The sequence below is a fragment of the Phlebotomus papatasi genome, chromosome 2, assembly GCF_024763615.1.
Source record: "Phlebotomus papatasi isolate M1 chromosome 2, Ppap_2.1, whole genome shotgun sequence".
Taxonomy (NCBI): Eukaryota; Metazoa; Arthropoda; class Insecta; order Diptera; family Psychodidae; genus Phlebotomus; species Phlebotomus papatasi.
The window spans coordinates 33,326,967-33,348,999 of NC_077223.1; the positions used below are offsets into that span (position 1 = coordinate 33,326,967).

The 22,033-nt window shown below is 35.3% G+C and overlaps 2 protein-coding genes across 2 annotated transcripts; both read left to right on the forward strand.

The window, feature by feature from the left end:
* The first annotated feature begins 7,687 nt into the window (after positions 1-7,687).
* LOC129803542 (serine/threonine-protein kinase PLK4) lies at positions 7,688-14,177 on the forward strand. The gene is made up of 4 exons (XM_055850174.1): positions 7,688-7,904; positions 7,964-8,059; positions 8,118-9,376; positions 13,145-14,177. Exons 1-4 carry the CDS (start codon positions 7,863-7,865, stop codon positions 13,785-13,787), a joined length of 2,040 nt encoding a protein of 679 aa, XP_055706149.1. The 5' UTR covers positions 7,688-7,862; the 3' UTR covers positions 13,788-14,177.
* A 2,828-nt stretch (positions 14,178-17,005) lies between these two features.
* LOC129803550 (PSME3-interacting protein) lies at positions 17,006-18,039 on the forward strand. The gene is made up of 4 exons (XM_055850192.1): positions 17,006-17,208; positions 17,272-17,370; positions 17,427-17,587; positions 17,647-18,039. Exons 1-4 carry the CDS (start codon positions 17,112-17,114, stop codon positions 17,995-17,997), a joined length of 708 nt encoding a protein of 235 aa, XP_055706167.1. The 5' UTR covers positions 17,006-17,111; the 3' UTR covers positions 17,998-18,039.
* The last annotated feature ends 3,994 nt before the right edge of the window (positions 18,040-22,033 follow it).

Here is a 22,033-nt window from a genome sequence, read left to right on the forward strand (position 1 = left end):
TTTAAAGGATGTGTTGGCCTTTTCATGGTAGCTGATAAGTTGTTTTACAGTGATGGAAGAAGGGACATACTTATTGCTGATCATGTTCGCCGCGAATATTTTTATCAACCTGATTTGCCCCTTCCCGTTCCCAGTTGGTAAATCCACACATTACAGTATGCTTGACATGAATGCTTAACCTTATCACTGTTTCTTATGGGAAATTTATACACAAACCTTACACTTGTTCGCCCTCAGAAATGCAGGCATGTAAAGTATATGTATAATCTGTATAATTATCCAACATGTATTCTTGTAAACATGGGCGTACCCAGCTAGGGGCAGGGGGGGGCAGCTGCCCCCCCCTAGAAGCGTCAAAAAAATTCAAAAACAAATGAAAAGTGAAAAAATGTATTTATACAGCAAAAAATTTTGTTTGACCAGTAAAAAATCCAAATCCTTCCAAAAATGGGCCTAATTTTTCAATTCATAAAGATCGAAACTTTCATGAAAATTCTATTGCTTTTAAAGTTGTAAATTTAGTTACTTCTCAAATTTGATGTTTTACTGCTCATTTGTAGAGGGTTAATACAAAAATGAGCTTATAAAAACTCAAAAACTATTAAAAGCCAAATTGGGGGGGGGGGGCAGGACAAGGCTCTTATCCGTACTGTACTATACATTCAAGAATTAAAAAAAGTGTAAAAATAGGCAAATATTTCGTAACTATTTTTACATTTTTTTCTAACGTAATTTCGGTAACAAATTTATTCAGTAATATATTTTTCGAAAAGAAGGAAGTTGTCACGTAATCTTTTTCACATATTTAAAGGATATTTAAGAATTTATAACGAACGCCTAAAAATCCACAGAGAAAGTAAAAATATAGTGTTAGGTTAGAATATGTTTTAGAAAAGTCGTATATTTTGGCAGTAACGGTTCACCATATAAGAAGAAAGCAAGTTTCTTAAAATGATTCTACCGATTATTTTTAATAATCTTCTTCTTAATGGCCTATACACATTGGGAACTGTTTTCGTTAAAAATTGTATTTTTGACAGAATTTTGACGTTTCCACCTAGAGAAGTGCAGAAAATTTCCTTCTAAAAAGCATTTTTTTTTTTGAAAATTACTCCCAATGTGTAGAGGCCTTAAGACATCTTAAAAACTCGAAGTGATGGACCTCTAATTTCCTCGGGGGATATGTTTAAAAAAATCACCAAGGACTCCGAAAGTTTATTTAAAGCCATAAAGGAGCAGTCAGACGTGAAATTTAAGAATATGTAATTAAAGCTGAGGTCGTATATTGACTTTGAACTTTGATCTGTTGAGGGTCTATATGCAGGTCAAAAAGACTGAAAATAGCATATTTTCTAACTTTTTTTCTCAACATAATAAAAAATTTATTTAATTCAAGCTCCTCTATAGGCATATAAAATCATAACATGTAATTGTAAACTATTTTTTTACAAAAAAAAATAAAAATTCGACCGTTAGGATCTGATTGTCGGAAACGTTTATTAAAAACACATACTTTTCGTTAGTAACGATTACATAGAGTAGAGTCATTTGACCTTAAAAACCGTTTTTTTCCTGTTAGCAGATGAGTTAAACCCGTTCTTGAACTTGAGGACTTTTGAAAGAAAGATTAAATTGGGTTTTTGGGAAAATTTAATACATAAATATTATTTTCGGCGTATTTTTGTTTCGTCTTGCCAAATAAATTGTTATCAAAGCAACAAAAAATCCATGGTTCAAGTTAGTTTAACTCATAGTCTAATAAGAAATGTTTTTTTTTACGTTAGATTAATCCACTCTGAGTTATCGTGACTTCCGAAAAGTTTTTCTCAAAAAGACGTTTCCAAAAATTAGGTGCCAAGTTCCAAGAAGTAAAGGTTAAATCGGTTAAATAAAAATTTAAATAAAATGCAGTTCAATTGTTGTATTTATACATACTTAAGGGCTTTAATTAAAATACTTTTATTATACGTTGACAAAAATGAAAGAAAACATGCTGTTATTAGGCTGCATGATCCATGTAACCCATTAAGGGGTTACGTAGGTCAAACTGACTAAAAAAGCATATTTTTCTCTAATATTTTTACAACATAATAGAAAGTTTATTTAATTTAAGCCCTTAGGCATATAAAAGCACAACATTTAAAGTATATTTTCTGAAATTTTCCTTTAAAAATTCTGCTGTAGGGATCTGATTTTCGGAATTCGTAGACCATTATGAAAAAAATTACTTTTCGATGGACAAGATTTCTTGAAATAAGTTCATCTGAAATCCAAAAACCAAATATTTGCTGTTAGCTAATGAGTCGTCGAGAAATGAATAAAGATAGGTGTAGGGGAAACTGGGGCACCACCAAACACGGGGTACCACCAAACACTAATTTTTATTTCTCAACTACTTGGACTATCTCGACCATTTCTTCAGTGGACAAGCATCCCTATAGTGACTATAAATTCCTATAGGCCTTATCCTCTGAAGTCTAATATCCTATTAAAAAATCGCAGTGTTTGGTGGTACCCCGTGTTTGGTGGTGCCCCAGTTTCCCCTAATAGTAAAAATGCACTGTGTTATACGGATCGGAAGGTGCTTTATCAGATGTTTCTCGGGTAGTTGAACTAATGGAATGCATCCTTGCTGTAGTTATTTGGTAAAAAGTTGCGAATTATTTCTAAAAATTAATTTTCTGTTTGGCCAATAACATGGGAGACAATGCACTAGTCCGAGGAACCCTGATGATCGTTCCTTAACCAATACCTACAAATTGGGCATAGGCTAATCTCTCGTGAAAAGTAAAACCAGTTTGTATATATATATATAGATACTTTTTATCTCATTTTATTTTTTATGTTTTTTTTTTCAAAATAAAAATTATGTACCCCCCCCCCCGCCAACAAAATTTTGAGACTTAGCACCCCCCCTAAATGAAATCCTGGGTACGCCCTTGCTTGTAAACCTTAAATGTAGTCAATAAGAAAATAAAGGAAAGAGACAGATGGGACAGATAATTCTAACCGGCTTATGTAGGTGAGATTCTTAATGTGAGCTAACTCGGAATGCACGCAAATTCGATTTAGAGCTCAAGTTGGCGGGGACACCATTCAGTTATCTTGAATCAAATTCGTGAAATTATACAAATTTTGTATTTAAACCAAAATATCAAAGATTTGGATGGAGTGGCAGAAAAGTGATATATGGGTGAAATGTAGACCAGAATATTCTCTGAGAAAAATGAGTTTGAATTTTGATGAATTTTGACGCTATCTCAGCGCCACCTGTGGTGACTTTTTGAACTTCCATCTAAAATTTCTCATCGAAACGAAGCCAAAAACCCAAAATTTAGGTCAAAGTGTTAATTAGAACCTGAGATAGAGGCCGGTCAATTTTCGCACTTTGACTCCTCATAGCTCGGGTCAGGGGTTATCGATCGTTTTAAGTATTTTTTTTTCTTTAATAGCTATAATCAAAGGCTACAACATACTAAAATTTCAGCCCGATGCATATAGGATTTTTTGAGTTATTTAACTTAAAAAATTGAAAAATTTTCCTTTTAATAATAGCGCCCCTAGCAGTAGTTTTATGAACTTGCGATGTTAAAAGAGGAAGTGACATTTCACGAGAGCTTTCCAAAACGCTCTCACTTTTTAAATTCTGACAATTAGAACCAGAGTTATGGGCAATTTCAGAATTTTTGGACCCTTATTGCTCGGGTCAGGGGGTCAGGGGACTTTCAGGTTTGGTATTGATCGAGAGCTCTAAGGCCCAGCTATAATATACTAAAATTTGAGCCCGCTCGATGCCATAGGGGCGGAGCTATTGAGAAAACAAAAAAAGGGGGGTCTTCAAAATGGCGGAAGGAGGGGTGGGGGTTTGGGGGGTCAATGCACCAAGTTGCAATTTTCACCCGATATATAACCTTTGCCGAAAACCGCAAGTCGATATCTTTCTTAGTTTGGAAGCTATTAAGCTCCAAAAACCGGACGGACGGACAGACAGACGGACGGACGGACGAGAGCGGTTTTTAGCTACCGATATATTCGTGATCAGAAAGTGTCAAAACGCGTTTTGGCAAAATTTGGGCGTGATCGGAGGACATGCAATTTTGGTAGGATTTGGTAGGATAGGAATTTTGGTAGGTGAGATTGTTAAGAATCTCACCTAAATATCGTTTGTTGGACAATCAACTGTGATAAATGCATTTGCTTTGTGTCTGCAGTCTGCATTTGATAAACAGTAAACACAGAGACATAAAGGACATAGAGCAAATGGTGTTAGCGCAATTGTTGATTCAACCGACGACGATCTAATTTCTAATGTAATGTATTTCAAAATCGTGGAATTATATACATAGTATACATATAGGGGAAGTGTGCCAAATTTCGGCCAGCTTCTAATTTCGGTCACTTTGAGTGAAATTTCGGCCATAGAAAGTAATTAATTAAAATTATGTATGTTATCTTCGAATGATCAATGATTTCATTTTGCTTTTAAATATTTATTCATTTTAGGATGTATTAACACAAATACCGTTAAATTTTAGGTATAATTTGAATTTAAATTGCGTCGTAAAAACTCAGTGTGGAAAGAGTCATGTGACAGATCGATTGTGTTTCTAGCAGTCTTACGATTTGTGGTGAAATGCAAAAGATTTTCCTTCGGTGTTTTTCATGAAAATTGATCAGTTTTCATTAAAGATTGTTTCTATTTATGTTAATACTGAATCAATCTTTAAATTTCGGGTGAAATTTCCCACTCTGTAAAAAATGTTTTGTCAAATTAACGAGACAAGTTTGTAAAAAGGATGTTCTTCCATACAGAATATGGAAAAGTATTGTCAAATCGGCGGCCAACTGGATCTTGTTAAAAGTTTGTGAAAAGTGTGTTTTTCCATATAAAATGCAAGAAAAAGTTTTGTCAAATTGGTAAATAACATCCTATTGACAAAATTTCAACAAAATCCATTTGTTAGTTTAAAAAAACATTTTTTTCAGAGCAGCTGGATCCTGTATTTCGCGTAAAAAAGTATATACTTTGTGAGTGTCTCTCCGGTGAGGTAGTGTTGCCTATTCCGGCAACATCTTTTGCTTTCCTAAATTTCTTATTCATTTTATGTTTTTTTTCCAATTTTTTAATTTTTGCAATGTCCAGAGAAACAAACCATCCCTTCTATGAAAAAGATGATGTGGAAAAGGCCTTGGAAGAGTTCAGGAAGGGCAAATTGCTACGGGAATCTGCGCGTGAAATTGAGATGCTACACAGAAAAAAAATTAACACTATTATAGTGTGTAATCTTTCACACCACTATTATAGTGTTCAATTTGGGAAAAATGTTTAATTTAAAATTGTTTAATTTAAAGTTGTTGAATTTCCAGTTGTTGAATTTGGAGTTGTTAAATTTAAAAATTGTTGAATTTTTGTGTGTAAACTCAAAAATTGTTGGATTTTCATTTCATTTAATTTATTTTAGTTTTTTTGCATTTTTAGACACTTGCATTGTTTTTTTTTCCTGTACTCGGGATCCTCCCTAATGCGAGATAATTACATCTGATGCTCGGATTTTCACGATATACTTATTATGCATATAAATATTTGATGTTCTATATGACTTTTGCCCAATGAAAAGCATCTCGACTGAAGTATATGTCTTAAATGGAAATTAAACAATTTTTACACAACTTTTGTTTAAAAATTCAACAACTTTGGTTGAAATACACAAGGCTTCACACTATAATAGTGTGAAAAATTATGATTAAACTATAATAGTGTTAATTTTTGATCATGTGGCAAAAAATACCATGAAGTTGTATATTTTTTTCACACTATAATAATGTGAAAAACTATAATCATACTATAATAGTTGTAATTTTTAGAATTTTTCAAAAGTTTTAAATTACAAAACATTGTTGAAAATTTTTAATGACTATAATAGTGAGAAATTTTACACAGATCGCAATTAAATACTTAATTTATCCGATTTCACACTATTATAGTGTTAAAAGTTTACACATTTTCAAATTTAACAACGTTGTTGAAAATTTTTCAACTATAATAGTGGTAATTTTCAATTACGTGACAATAAATAAATAAAATTATTGTGCATTTTTTAAACATTTTTAAATTAAACAACTAAAATGGTCGATTTTGCACTATAATAGTAGTAAAATTTTACACATTTTTCTAGTGTGTACTCTTCAGGTCTTCAGGACAAATTACACGGAAGATCTCAGGGTTTGTCGGTCATATAAACGTATTAAACTAAATATTAAACTCGTTCCGTGTGACGTTTTGAAATTTTCTATCCGTTGCGTCACAAAAGGTGGTCACAAACAAGGTGGCCGGTATTTTACTTAAAGTGGCCGGAATACTACCCAAAGCAATGCCCATATTATTATTAATTTTTCAATATTTTAGGAAGTGATTTAAAGAAAACAAAGATGATAAACTAGTTTTCAAGGCTCCACACAACCCTCCCGAAAAGGAGGTAACAAAAATATCAATATGAATTTTAACACTTGGAAGGACCCTAGTGGCAGCCGCTGCCAATTTAGTTTTCAATTTAATTTTTTATAGTGAAGAATATATCATTTCTCTTGGATGCCTGATTGAACGCGTGCAGAATTTATCTGGCTATTTTTTCGTTATAAAATTTTTAATAAAAATTTAATATTAATGTAAATATATTGCAAAAACAAAAAACTGCACTCGGAAGGACCAAGTGGCAGTTGCTGCCATATGCATTTTATATGGGAGTTTGACGTTCTGCAGATGTAATTTTCTTGATTGTTAGTGTATAAAAGCCTTAAAAGAACAAATTGAAAGTGTTTTTGCAAATTATTGAGAAGAATTATGGGGGAAAGTGACATGCCTTTGGATGCGTCAGTTTTTGAATTCTTCAATTTTTCTCTTATTTCCCAAAGCTAAAAATCCATTTTTTTAAGCGAAGTTAAAAGAAAATAGTTAATAGTATAAACTATTGTTCATAAAGTAGAATTTTTGCTTTGAAAAATAAGAGAAAAATTGAAATATTCAAAGGCTGCCGCATCCAAAGGCACACCACTTTCCCTGACTCCATGATTCTGATAAAGATGAAAACATCGAATGGTTAAAAATCTTTAGATACAGTACCCAAGGAGATAAAATTTCTGATTCAGACACCAGAAAAGAACTGACTAAAACTCCGAATGTTAAATTATAAGTAAAAATATCAAAATATTATGTAAAATTCGATAAATGGCAGCGGCTGCCACTTGGTCCCTCCGTGACAGTTTTAATTAGGGTTCTGGAGTGTTAAAAATATTACATTTCAAATTTAGGACTTCGGTGCTTATATGCAACTATGCCGAAATTTGGCACACTTACCTTATTGCTTTTTTATGCAGTTTGAGTAGTAAAATTCATTTGCTGACTGCCCCGGCCTCCTCTAGTTTAACAAAAGAGGATTTTTATTGTGGAAATCACAGTACCTTGTATTATTTTACCTGACAAAAAAACAGAAAATGGACATAAAATTCTCATTATTTTTTTTTCTTATTCTTGATAACAAGAATTGAGCGATTTTTACAAGATTTTCTCTTTAATTTCTTGGAAAGCCCTGAAAAACACGTTCTTCTATCCGTTAAAATTTGAAACTGAAAGATACTATCATGCATTTTGGGACAATACCCAAACTGGCACGCTTGCAAGTAAATATTTACTGTCATGCAAGAATTAAGTACAAAATGACGCTACTCACCAACGAAATTCCTCAGCAAATATTTCCGTTTTTACAGTTTATTTGCCTAATTTTCAAGTGAAATTCATTAGAGTTTGGAAAATTAGAATACAGTGTAGTGGATGAATGTGAAATTGTGCTTTACAGACGAACAGAATGAGTATAAATGGCAAGATGAGCCTGGGCGAACGAATAGAGGTTAGAATGCTTTTGTTTGTGTGTGAAAAGTTGATTGTTTACTGTTTTTCTTTTGCCAGGATTACCGGATTCTCGAGCCACTGGGCAAAGGTGGCTTTGCTCAGGTGTACAAGGCACTATGTCTAACAACGGGTATCTTTGTGGCGATCAAAATGGTAAGGCTGTTTGAGGAGGAGTAGAAGAATTGGATGAGAGTTGATTGTTGTTTTGCAGATCGACAAGAGGGTGATGCTGGAGAGAAATATGGAGAAACGAGTACGTCAGGAAGTGATTATACATTCTCAGCTGAAGCATCCGTCTATCCTGGAGCTGTATGCGTTCTTTGAGGATGAGAATTGTGTGTATTTGGTGTTGGAATTGGCAAGGCACGGAGAGCTGCAGCGTTTCCTGCGGAATCTGGGACGCACCATGTCCGAGACGGAAGCTGCTGGGGTGATGAAGCAAGTAGTGGCTGGTCTACTGTATCTCCATTCCCATCGAATCATCCACCGGGATCTGTCGCTGTCTAATCTTCTTCTGATGGACGACAGACATGTGAAGATTGCAGATTTTGGCCTGGCCATTCAGCTAGTGGCTCCGGATGAGCGACATGTCACCCTGTGTGGCACTCCCAACTACATGTCACCGGAAGTGGCTTCTAGATCCTCCCATGGACCTCCGGCAGATGTCTGGAGCGTAGGATGTATGCTTTACACTCTCCTGGTGGGTCGACCGCCCTTTGCTACCCCAGCCACCACCATGACACTCAACAAAGTGGTAACATCTCCCTGCCAGATGCCCAATTATCTCTCTCCCGAAGCCACAGATCTCCTAAATCGGCTCCTGCAGAAGGATCCCAGCGATAGGATTGCCCTGGATGCCATACCTGAGCACCCATTCATGCTGAAAACCCACCCTCTGGCCAGTCTCTTCCAGCAATCCGTTGACAGTGGCTTTGCTAACACCTCAGACAGCCAGAAATCCACAAATCGTCCCCGGAAATCTCCCTATACTCCCTCCCCACGGAAAACCCACCAAAACCCCCTCGAGGCCACTCAAAGTGCCCCCACAGAGGGTATTTCTGGGCGTCTCTGTGGTCTAACTCATACCCAAGGTGGCTCCCTGGAACTCCTGCCCACCGGAAAGGGCGTTCTGTCTGATCTCGAAAGGTGGCGAAGCACCCCAGAAAAATCCCTCGATGTCCAACTTCTCAATACCAAACGCCTTCAAGCCACGAGGCACAGCACAAAGAGTGTCATCTTCCATATCCTGAAGAGTGGCGAGGTGACAGTGGAATTCATCCGGACGCGAACTCTGGGAGAATGCGTGACGCAAGTGTGTCGGATTTCAGGCGACGGAGCAAGGATTGTAGTGTATCAGCCTCAGGGAGGATCAGCACCAGTTCGAGAAGAGCCACCGGATATTCCGCCCAGTGGACCAGATGGCGTCTTCACTCACAGCAATCTTCCGGAGATTCACTGGAAGAAGTACAGGTGAGTTTTCTCTTTTTTTTTTTAAATTTTATCCACATCCCGAATGCTCAAAATTGACTCGGTTTTGAGATAAACTTTTGGAAAGTGAATTGAGTAAAATTACATAAATTGTAGGGGAGCGTGGGGCAAGTGCGACAAAGCGAAGACTTAAACGAAGCTGAGGCTTCAAAATTACACCATAATTAGCCTTCATGAATCTCCTTGAAAGTCCCACCAAAGTCGCATTTTTCTTTAAAAAATGCCTTTTAAAGAAAATTTCCCCAATCATTGCTTTTTGACGAATTTTCTTCAAATTTCTTTAGCCATTTTCGAGATAAAATCAAGAAAAACATGAGTTTTGAAGGGAAAAGCGGAGTGAAGGGAAAACGAAGAAAATATATCTCGAGGAAGGGAGGTCACTGAAAAACCGGAAGTCGATATTTGTTACCATTTGACCTCTAGCCCGGTAACAAACTTTCGGACAAATAAAAATAAAATACAGTAGAGTCCCGCTATAGGCCACCGCTCTATAGTCCACAATTTATCGACCGTTCATTTCAAAACACTGATTTTAAGTTAGGTTATGTTTTTTAGAACACGGTAAAACTTTTGGACACTGACCAAAATATTGGAAGAAGTTTTACTTGGAACAAATTTTTTTGAAATCGATTTGCACCTAGAAAAGATATTTTTTGTTCCAAAAAGTTTTCTTTAGAGTTTTGTTACGAAATATTAGTTACAATTTTGTTAGAGTTTGCTTTTGGAACCGTTTTGATACAGTGGAATGTCTACAAATTTGAGTTGATTTCGGTCTATACAAATTTGTTCCTGAAATTTGGAACAGAATTTGTTGCACTTGGCTGTTTTGCTCCCACTGTCAGGAACAAATTTGTACATATTTTTTATAACAATATCATTCCTACATCTGTAACATATTTGTTCCAAAAAATTTCGGTGTCCGTGGACGAGGTAATTTTTGAACCAAATTGTTACTCATATGGAGAATCTTTTTGTTCCCATTGTCGGGAACAATTTCGTGTAAAAGATTTCGTCTTACAGTCAAGGCTTATACTTCAGTCGAGATGGATTTCGGTGGCGAAAGTTCATAAGGACCATCAAATAAAAATCAACTTAAGAGTATTTTATACAGACGCGTGCATGGCGAAATCATATGCGAGTGCTGGCAGCAGGAGGGGAAGGGAATCTCGAATTAAAAAAGTGAAACCATGTAGCACGAAAATTGCCACAGATTTGGCGTCCTCCTCGCTTCGTTGGTGACGGGTGACTGAGTGTGAGAGGAAGGGATACAATCTTATACTAGACGAGCTATTTATTGAAACAAATTCGTTACTAATATTGGGTATCTTTTTGTTCCTCCTAGAAGGTACAAATTTGTTCCAAAAATTTTCCGTGTCCGTGGACGAGCTACATTTTGGAACAAATTCGTTACTAATATTGATTATCTGTTTGAGTCTCGTAAATTGAACAAGATTATGCCAAAAATTATGGTGTCCGTGGACGAGCTAATTTTTGGAACTGTATTAAAAAAAGTTAAATCAATTACGAGTACTTTACCGATTCATTATACCGATTGGGACTGATGCATCTGGATTGGAAATTTCAAGACCTTTCCAAAAAATCCAAATTCAAACAAATCAGTTGAAAAATGGGGTCATCTAAAGGTTTACCTTTGACTTTCGAAAATTCGATGTCGAAAATTGATATGTTTTTTATGATCATCTTAAACAGAAATACAGTAGAGTTCCTCAAATTTGAACATTTGGGGGGTATAGATGACATTTCTCACGATCCTCAAATTTGAACAATACTTTCAAAAACGTAACGGAATTCATGTAAAATTCACTTTCCTAAATTAAGGAAAATTTTCTGTTCATGTTGTAGCGCTATTTTAGTAGACCAATTTAAAAAAAAATTGGAGATTGCTCCATGATTTCTCGAGATATTTCAAGTTGAAGATTGCAATTTAAACTCTTTCGTCTCCTTTGGGACTCTGGGTACCCATGGAAAAAAGAATTTTTTTGGACTATTTAGAATCGTTAAAAATACGATTCATGTGGATGATTACAAACTATAAGAATGTCCAAATCTAGGATATTTTTTGCAGGATCCTAATTAACTCCTGAGCTTAGATATTTTTGGTCAAAAATCGTGAATTTTCGATTTTCTGCTTCCTTGCAGATATTGTGACCTTTTTGATATTTCTAGACCAGAATAAGGAAAAACCTCTCGGGGCCAATAAGTATGATAACTAACAATTACAGATTACATAAATTCGAAAAATAACTTTTTCTTAAATTTTCAAAAAAAACTTGTTCAAACTTTATGGGTACTCTCGTCCGCAAAAATCTAGAGATCAAATGTAAGGTTATCCCGCCAATGCCCGCCACTTGCTTTTTGACACCAACCTTGTAAGAAAATTCCAAGCGGGAGCGAAATTTTTGCCAATATGGCCGATAATTTTGACATTTCCCGACAAAGAATTTCGTCAGATATCTTTAAGATTTCTGCAGAAAATATCTACACCTCTGCAGAAAATCTGTCGAGAAATCTGTAGATATTCCTACGAATTTTATTTGGGCTTGGGACAAAATTCGTCAGAAATATTTGCAGATTTTCTGACGAATCCTGGTGCATATTCTGACGAATTTCTGTAGATATTTTGCCGATTTTCTGCAGATTTTTTTCTACATTCCAGTCTTTCCAGACAGCTGTGTCTGAAAAGATGGAATATTTTTCACGGAAGTTTGCAAAATTCAATGGAGTGATTCTTGGTGATATCACAGTGTTTATATAAAATAAAGAATTCTGCGACGCCGTGTTATAAGTTGAGAATAGTGAAGTGAAAACTTTAAGCAGAATGTCAACCTAAATTTCGTGTTTTTGTATCATTCGATTGGCGATTTTTAAGAAATTAGTATTTTTGCTCGCATTTTTTACTTATCTAAAATGTGTGCTCGGTAATGCTTGTTAAGCAGAGCATACCATTTTCTTTGTAACTTCTACAGTTTCTTGATAAACCAACAACATTTTTGTTGAGACAATGGAGACTATGCAGATTTCCAATGCAGAAATTCTGCCGAGAATCTACAGATTTTCTGACAGAAATTCTGCAGAAAATCTACATATTTCCTCTGAATGTACTAGAATATATTGTTACAATTCAAAAAACTTCGGCAGTAAAATCGGCAGGTAGAGCAATGATTTGATGGGACTACTATTTGCAGAGGGTCCTGGGATTATCTATGCATCTTTGCGATCTTTGCCTACCCATAGGAGCTCATTTTGTGAAATAATTTAAAAAAAAAACCCTAAATGTATGCATTTTTTCCAGGCGGTAAATTTGAAATGTATAACTTTATGTTTTATGAGCAGTTGGTGCTGAAAATAATCCAATAAGTTAACGTCAACAATATTTTGCATATTTTACGGCGTTTTCGTAACTTATTCAAAAGAAGTCTCCTAAGAGTATGCAGAATTTCTGTATAAAGCCGTTTCGCGCACTTTTTTTAGGTCTTAATTTACTCCCTGCATGTTTACTGAAATATTTATCAGACTGATTTAAACATATTTAACAAATTATAAGCAAAAAAATAAATTTACTGCCTTGCTGCTCCGGTCTCGCCTATTTCTTATCTTTCTAATATAATGGTTTCCCTGAAGACCCTAAGTCGCTATTTTTAATTGTTTGTCCCCTACGACCTCTTAAGTTATAATATCAGCCAGACTGAATTCGTCTGATCTCGACACTATGTGTCCTTTTTGTTTAAGATATGCCGCACGTTTTGTTGATCTTGTTCGTGCTAAGACCCCTAAAGTCACATACTACAGTCCCCAAGCTAAGTGTCAGCTAATGGAGACACTGATGGACTTTGAGGCAATGTTTTACAATGGAAGCTGCGTGACACGCAGCGGAGGCGACAGCGTGAGAATTAAGACTGCCTCAGGGACCGTTATAACGGAGAAAGGGGGCGAGTTGGGGGAGACGGAAAAGTGGATGTGGGAGCACTGCGAAGAGTGCTTTCGGCATTGCCTAGAACTCGAGCGGATACTGCAGACAGTGGCTACTGGAGAGTGTTTTCCAGTTGTTGTCGGCAGGCGTCCCACAAATTCATCCAAAGACAGCCCATCGTTGCCCAGAACACCAAATCTTAGCAGTTTGTCTTCATTTGCAATGGGGATGAGTTCGTCGTCTCAGCGACATCCGCAGGCGCTGAGAACCATTCAGAATTGGCAGAATGTCCAGGAGAAACAGGGAGGAGGGGATTTTGAGGGATTTCAGGTGGTTGGGGAGACACAGCCGTTCGATAGGTATCATCAAAATTCACAAGGAATAAGGCAGATAAGGCCACATTACATGGAGAATTCCGATCAAACGCCACTCTCTTCGAGACCAATGAGGCTGATGCGATGAGTAAAGGTTTTAATTTAGTTAAATTAATTAATTTTATCTTTTTGGCACACAATTATTCAACTGAGATATTTTGTAATGATCTTCTACACCAAGAATATAATTATATTTAAAAAAAAAACTCAAGCTTATGCCCATTCAATTCACAATGTTCATATTAATTTATTTCATCAAATGAAACAAAAATAAATCGCAATTAGTACAACGGCAATTGTAAATAATTCCTCTTTAGTTTGCAATTTTTTTTGAGAGTGGCTAATTTTATATTTAAAAATAAAAGACAATAAAGAAGGTAATAAATCCCTGTGTATTTAAAAATATTTTCTGTGCTTTTTTATAATTTCAATATTAGATTAAAAGAGTAATTAAAAAATAAAAAATATTTTAAGAGTACTTTTCTGGTGTTGATTTACTTTTTGCGGATTCTATATTCCTTTATTGCTTAATCACTTAAACACGATTTATCAATAGCGCAAATAAAAGATCGCGTCAAATGTAAAAATCTTTCTAGATTATCGTAAATTCAAGTGCAAATTTCAGGTTATTATTTTACAATGTTCTGGAGAATATTTAATGAATTTCCGAGGAATTTTGCGTATTTCCGAAAAATTTTTTGTGAATATTTGAAGAGTTTCCGGGAAATGTTTTCCAAATTTCAGGTAAATGTAATGTATTATGAATTCCTGAAGAATATTAGGGTAAGTGTGACAAATTTCGGCCAGCTTCTAATTTCGGCCACTTTGAGTGTAATTTCGGCCAAGCAAGTAAATAAATTAAAATTATGTATGTAATCTTCGAATAGTCAATGAATTCATTTTGCTTTTAACTCTTTCGCGTCATTAGGGTCATATATGACCCGCGAAAAAAACAATTTTTTTTTGACTATTTACATTAATTGAAATCTATCTGTTTGTGCACGACATCATAATAGAAGGATGTAATATTCTTGGCTAATTTTCTCGAGACTCCAGATATTCAGGAAAAGAAAATATTTGAGATCACTAATTTCGAACTTTGTGAAATGACGTTTCTTTTTCAAAATTTTTTATATTCATTTATTTTTTTCAGCAAAAAGTTCTTTAGAAACACAAAATAGAATATCCAAAGATTGTATATTGCATATTTTGATATAATAAACTACGCTCAATTTTCCAGAAAAGCGCGTAGAATTTTCCGGGTCATATATGACCCTATTGTCGGCAAGGGAAAAGTTTATGACAGTGTTTTCGTGCCAACAATGCAGTTGGGACAGTTGGGACACTGTTTTTCTTTGAGAAATCCAGAAGGAAAATATCTTGCTCCTGGACATTTCTTCTTATATCTGATGAATTATAACATATTTTGCAATATTTTAGTTAGAGTATTCTGCAAGCGTCCCATGATGTCCAAGTGTATTGCATGTGAATAAATATGTAGATAAGTTTATTTTTGCCAAATACCACTCAAAATATTGTGACAGTGACTGTTCAAGGGATTACCAGGAAAATTCCTGGAACACCAGGAGTACAGTGTTCATCAAGACAATCCAGTTTGCCATTGTTTTGGCCAAATTATAACTTCAAGCAAAAAAACTCTTAGAAAGCCCGTGATATAGATTTTGAAAATGGTATGTATACTTCCTTTGGCGACAATAGGATCATATATGACCCGGAGTTTTTCCGAGTTTTCACGCAATGGATTTTTTTTTTCCTCTCAGAACTATTATATTTGATCATAAAGTATTAGGAAAAACTCAATTTTACATGAATTCATCTGCTGAATAATAATGTGACGCGAAAGAGTTAAATATTTATCCATTTTAGGATGTATTAACACAAAGACCGTTAAATTTTAGGTATAATTTGAATTTAAATTGTATTGTGAAATCTCAGTGTGGAAAGAGTTTTACAAAAAATGTGACAGATCGATTGTGTTTTCTAGAAGTCTTGTGATTTGTGGTGAAGTGCAGAAGGTTTTCCTTCGGTGTTTTTCATGAAAATTTATTAATTTTCATTAAAGATTGTTTCTGTTTATGTTAATAGTGAATCAATCTTTAAATTTCGAGTAAAATTTCCCAGCTGTATCCTGTATTTCGCGTAAAAAAAAGTATATACTTTGTGAGCATCTCTCCGGTGAGGTAGTGTTGCCTATTCCGGCAACATCTTTTGCTTTCCTAAATTTCTTATTCATTTTATGTTTTTTTTTTTTCAATTTCTGAGTTCTACAATGTCCAAAGAAAAAAACCATCGCTTCTATGAAAAAGATGGTGTGGAAAAGGCCTTGGAAGAGTTCAGGAAGGGCAAATTGCTACGGGAATCTGCGCGTAAATTTGAAGTGCTACTCTTCAGGTTTTAAGGACAAATTACACGGAAGATCTCAGGGCTTGTGGGTCATATAAACGTATTAAACTAAATATTAAACTCGTTCCGTTTGACGTTTTAAAATTTTCTATCCGTTGCCTCACAAAATGTGGTCAGAAAAAAGGTGGCCGGTATTTCACTCAAAGTGGCCGGAATACTACACAAAGCAATGCCTATATTTTTATTAATTTTTCAATATTTTAGGAAGTGAATCAAAGAAAACAAAGATGATAAACTAGTTTTCAAGGTTTCACACAACCCTCCCGCAAAGAAAGTAACAAAAAATATCAATATGAATTATAATGCCTCCGGCACACCTTTTAGATCGGTAAAATTTCATGAAAGTAAAATTCGTGTCCCTTTCTTTATCGAAGACTTGCATAAGTCTATCCCACTCTTTCCGACTCGAAATTAGACTGAACTAAATTTAATTTGGTGTGACGTTAAAAGGAAGAAGACGAATATGATAGAATAAGATAGACATATGCAAAACTTTTAAGAAAAAAAGGGATGTAAATTTTGACTTTATGAAATTTTCCCGATCTAAAAGGTGTGCCGGAGCCATAAATATTGCATTTCAAACTTATGATTTCTGTGCTTATATGCAACTATGCCGAAATTTGGTACACTTACCCTACAGCTTTTAATTTTGTCTAGAAAAACTCCTACTTTTGTAACTTAAAATCCGAATTTATGTTATATTTTGTGCCTCGTTACAATAAGAAACCCACACTCTTTATTATTCTCCACATAAGCTTTTCTTACTCGAAAATCTACTTTATTTAGTCAAATTGGATTCATTTTATATAATCAGATTCTAATAAGATATTTCTTAGGTGTCCGAGGACGTGTCTGTCGATAAATAATCTGCGGATTCAATCTTTGAAGGGTGTCCCAAAAGTTGTCAAGCAGTCCAACCAAAACAAAGCAAAAGAATCCACGAGTTTTTATTAATTCTTCTCAAAAGACTGTATAGATACGTCTTAAAATGAGCTCTGGATTTGTGTCGGAAACGGAATTAGCAGAAGCCAGGAAAAAACGACAGGAGGAATGGGAAAAAGTCAGACGACCAGATGACCCAGAAGGTATTTCTCATTTTTTTTTCTGCCTCTTCAACCTTGTCTGATTAATTATTTTGGCGCGATCAGAGAGGCCAGAAGAGCCCTACGATGGAAGGTCACTATTTGAGAGGCTGAAGGAGCAGAAAGACAAGAAGGATTTGGAGTTTGAAGAGTCCAGGAAATTGAGTAAGTTCCATGAGAAAATTTTTCAAGAGAAGATATAATTTTGTGAGATTTTGCAGAAAATCTGATCCGTGGACTCGATGACGATGAGATTGACTTCCTGGACATGGTGGATCAATCAAAGATTAACGCTGAGAAGGCTAAACATTTGCAGGACTTGAAAGAGTTGCAGGAATTCCGGGAGAGACAAAATACCATTGATGAGAACCATATTGACAAGGTAAAGAGACTCTGAGGGAATCCTGGGAATTGTACTCTGGAATATTTATCATTTCACAGATACGACAAGCAGAACTAGAGAAGCCCAAGATCAGCAAAAATCTCTCAAGCAGCCATACGTCCCAGAAATCCATTCTAAAGGGTGCTATTGTCCGGAAAAGAGAAGCCTCCGGAGGTTCTGGCGATGAGCCTGCAGAGAAGAAAGCAAATACTGGGAATAAAGATAATTCCGGGGAATCTAACGGCGGTCTAGTCTGCCTAGGAGTTCTTCCGGGAATTGGCAGGTACGACTCCAGCGATGAATCCGATAGTTCTTCTACAGATGTTGAGGATCTGGCCACTGGTTCCTGCTGCCTAGATCTGGTGGGAAGGAAGATCCTAAAGAAAATTACAGATGAAGATTGCAAGTAGTTTGTGTTCAGGTGATTTAATAAATTCGAATTCGAGCATTCAGTAGACTTTCGCCCAATAAATAAATCTGCTTCGCTTCCTTCACTTTGAAGATGCAGACAAATCCGTACTTAGTCTGTGAATATGTCTTCCCATTTAACCTCAAAATGTTCAAAATTGCAGCGGAGCAAATATTGGAAAGGTTTACAACCCCTGCCGCTCTCTATGAAAAGGTTGATACAAGGGGGAGATATTAGGGTCGGAAGTGGTGTACAGGTGAAAATGAAGTGCTTGGAAGTATTTGGAAGTGGGAGTGCTCAAATATAAAGGTTTTTTTTTTGTCTAATTACGTATTTTTCAGGCTAAATTATGCTTAATTCAAAACCTACTCCAAATGGAAATTTTTCGTTACTCTAAATGGAAACGTCACTGTTTTCATGATAAATAATACAGTACTAAATTATTATATTTATATAGGTAAATACACGGAAATAGTTAAATGGATCACTAATGTATCAACTGGCATACGGAAAATTACCAAATAGTATTTTGGCTCATATTTTCAGCTAAATATTCTTAACCCTCTAACAGTGTTTTCTTTAATATTCAAAAAAAAGTAGTTAAATAATTTTGTTTAGGATAATTAATGGTTCACTGAACTTAAAAATACCATCCATTCTTCATTATCTCTTTCCGTTTGGGCACCAGGTGAGAAAAGGTAAAGACCGCCTCCAGGCGGTCATGTCGGTTTAAGGCATAAAACAACTGAAATATTTTTATTGAAAAATAGTGAACAAATAGTAAAATAAATTAATTTTAAACGTTTTTTATGGATGAATGTTCTATGATTATCTAAGAAATGATAATTTTTAGGAAAATAATGTTTATAATTTTTAAAATTAGACGTTAATGAAGCTCAATGTGTTTCAATGAGACTGATTTTAAACTAATAGATCGCAGGCTAGGTATAAAAATGTCATCTTGTATAATTTGAAGGTCCTTTGAAATACATTGCTCATCTTCTGGTTTTATTTCACGATCTGGGGCATTAAAGGTCGAATTAGGGAATTCATCATCACTGTTGAAGTCTGCTTCTTTATCAATTTCGCTTAATTCGCAGAACTCGACCATTTTTCTCATTCTGGACAGTCTTCGTGTAATCTCAATTGTTTTCCATGATTAATATCTTGCAAAATAAATAATATATTTTACCAGAACAACCAAAACAAATAAATAAAAAAATCGGTAAGTTTTACCCTTGAACCGATAAGACCGCCCACAGGCGGTCTTCCTTTTTTTCTTCTAAAACTCATACTTTTAGTTTTTTCGCACTTATGAATAGAAATATACAAACTAGAAGAACATATCTTTCAGGAAATAAGATTCTTACTACAGTTAGATTACTTTAAAACAATCTTTTTTGCACTTGAAAACGAAAAATGTCGCGAACGACATTTTGTTGTTTTTTTCTCTGACCTGTCACACAAAACTGAAGATTGTAAGCAAACGAAAGATCAAAATGAGTTCAGCTTCAGAAAATAAGTTAGTAAGACTATAACTGAGGACACTGTAGGTAGATATTTCAACTTCAAATAAGTAATATTATCGCAGTAAATGAGTTTTATAGAATGACCGCCTTGAGGCGGTCTTACCTGTTAGAGGGTTAGCATTCCGATCCGTGGTACACTTCCCTTACGGTGTTATCACATTAGAAAATTTCACATTGAAAAGTTGCTCATTAAAACTACTAGAACCACTCGAAATCGCTGATTTAGTCAGGACACATTGCTAGAATTGCTCAATGTCACGATGGCACACGGGTTGTCAGATGAGTGTTTTTGTTTTTGAAGCATTTCAGTCGTTTGAGTGAAAATGTGTGATTTTAGTGACGAAGAGGAAGTTATCCTCCTGTACACTGCTTTTGTGTCGTGTAAAAGGACCCGCCAAGCGAAAAGAAGGAGGGTGTGGGCGAGAGATTGGCTTTTAACGCGACCTTCACATGGTTTCGTTGAGAATCTTTATGACAACATCGCAAGTGGAGATTTTTTTGGAGACAATGATTTTCTCCGGATGACTTCGGAGGAATTTGAAGAGCATCTTCAAATCGTAGGGCCTTATCTACAAAAGAAGGCGATTTGTGACTCAATTTGTCGCAAACGGATTGAAAACCATCAGATCGGCTGCCTCTATTTTTGAATTCTCGACATATTTGTAGTCCCAAATGACGGATTCTTGATGTATAGCTTCAATCAATTCCGCCACCATCTCATTTGACTACGAAATCCTAGATGTTTATGAACGAATATAAAATGTAGATCGAACACATTTTTGTTTAGCTTTTTCTTACTTATCCTCCCCTACTTCACTGACGGGTCAGTGCAAGGGGAGAGAGCTGGAGGAGGTTTATTTCGATTAGATACAGGTGATAAATTTTATTTTTCTATGGGAAGGTTCACAACAGTTTTCTTGGCAGAAGTCGGAGCTATTCTGATTGCAACGAATATGTTAATGAACGAAAATCCCACAGGAAAAAATATTTATTTTATCTCTGATAGCAAAAAGGCACTTTCTTCGCCATATCAGGGTATTATAACATCTAAAATTGTTAAAGAGATCAGGACTAATCTTTGTAGATTAGCAGAGAATAATAATATTATTCTTCTGTGGTGTCCTGGCCATAACGATATTATAGGAAATGAAATAGCAGATAAACTCGCGAAGATTGGTGTATATCAGGACTTTATAGGCCCTGAACCAGTCTTGGGAGTTGAGAAAGAATTACGGAAAGATTACTTCCAATATATTACAGGAATAGAGCATACAGCACTTTGGAATAACGTAAAAGGCTGTAGTTTCGCGAAATCCGTAATAGATGGATTAGATTTAAATAGATCTCAACTCTTGTTAAATCTTAACAGGGGGAACTTGAGGGTTATTATAGGAATTTACACAGGACACTGGCTAAATTCACATCTTGCAAAGTTGGGTGTAGACGTTACCTCAGCTTGCAGGGGTTGTGGAGAGAGTCTGGAAACAGTAGAACACATTTTATGTTATTGTTCCAAATTCTCAAGCCAGAGATTTCAGATCTTTAAGAAAGAAGTGCTGACACTGGGGGATATCAAAAGAGCGGCAGCTCAGGATATTCTGCAGTTCAGCCACGTTTTAAAAGAATTGGAGTAAGGTTTGTTGGGTAGACATAAGGGGCTCAAATAGAGCCTAGGTGTCTGCAGCCCACAGATCGTACCATGCTCCCTATACAATCTATCTATCTACTTATCCTCTTCACCGATCTTTTTCAATGCCTTTTGCCCTTTCTCCATCTCGTTTACGATAAATTGGCACTACTTTTAATCACAATTTCATCACTAATAAACTGGTGGGAGAGTTGTGGTGCAGAAACTACCCGAATGACTGCAATAAAGTAGTACCAGATGCAAATGTAATAAGCAAATTTTGCTCATTATTTGCTCATTATTTGCTCATTAGTTATCAACCGTATTTATGCTATTTTAATCTATTTAGACCAATTTTTGTGACTCGAGTCTACTTTTTTATCACTAAATGAATCGATTTCTAAAAGTTCTTGAAGAAAATTGCACAATAGGGCATATATCAGCAACAATTGATGTGAATCACATGAAAATTTTCATGTGAAATTCTCTAGTGTGATACCACGGTTATATTGCGATGAAAAACCTTTTCTGGATCGATTGTCGACAGGTGATGAGAAATTGATCTAATACAACAATAATGAAAAAGATCCAGAGAAAATAGCCAAGTTTATTGCAAAAATTGATTAGTAAACCATCAAAAACTGTTTCTTTTAATTTTAAAGGATTTTGAAACCAAAGAGAAAATCAAGCTTAATAAAAAGTTAAGATACATGTGAAGTGCTGAATTATTTGTTGCACGTTGCACTACTACTTTTAGGACTTTTAGACTCTTTGAAGACTTTACAGCCCAGTTTCAATAATTACAAACGAAATTACGTATTTTTTAGAGACTTTATTTTCCAAAAGTAACTTCACTCGTCTCTTAGGAAAATTCAAAATAT

Coding starts and splice junctions, on each gene's coding strand:
- LOC129803550 (XM_055850192.1), top strand. CDS start 17,112: ATGAGCTCTGGATTTGTGTCGGAAACGGAATTAGCAGAAGCCAGGAAA. Junction 17,371..17,426: donor TGAAGAGTCCAGGAAATTGA/GTAAGTTCCATG, acceptor GAGATTTTGCAG/AAAATCTGATCCGTGGACTC. Junction 17,588..17,646: donor ATGAGAACCATATTGACAAG/GTAAAGAGACTC, acceptor ATCATTTCACAG/ATACGACAAGCAGAACTAGA.
- LOC129803542 (XM_055850174.1), top strand. CDS start 7,863: ATGAGTATAAATGGCAAGATGAGCCTGGGCGAACGAATAGAG. Junction 7,905..7,963: donor GCCTGGGCGAACGAATAGAG/GTTAGAATGCTT, acceptor TTCTTTTGCCAG/GATTACCGGATTCTCGAGCC. Junction 8,060..8,117: donor TCTTTGTGGCGATCAAAATG/GTAAGGCTGTTT, acceptor GTTGTTTTGCAG/ATCGACAAGAGGGTGATGCT.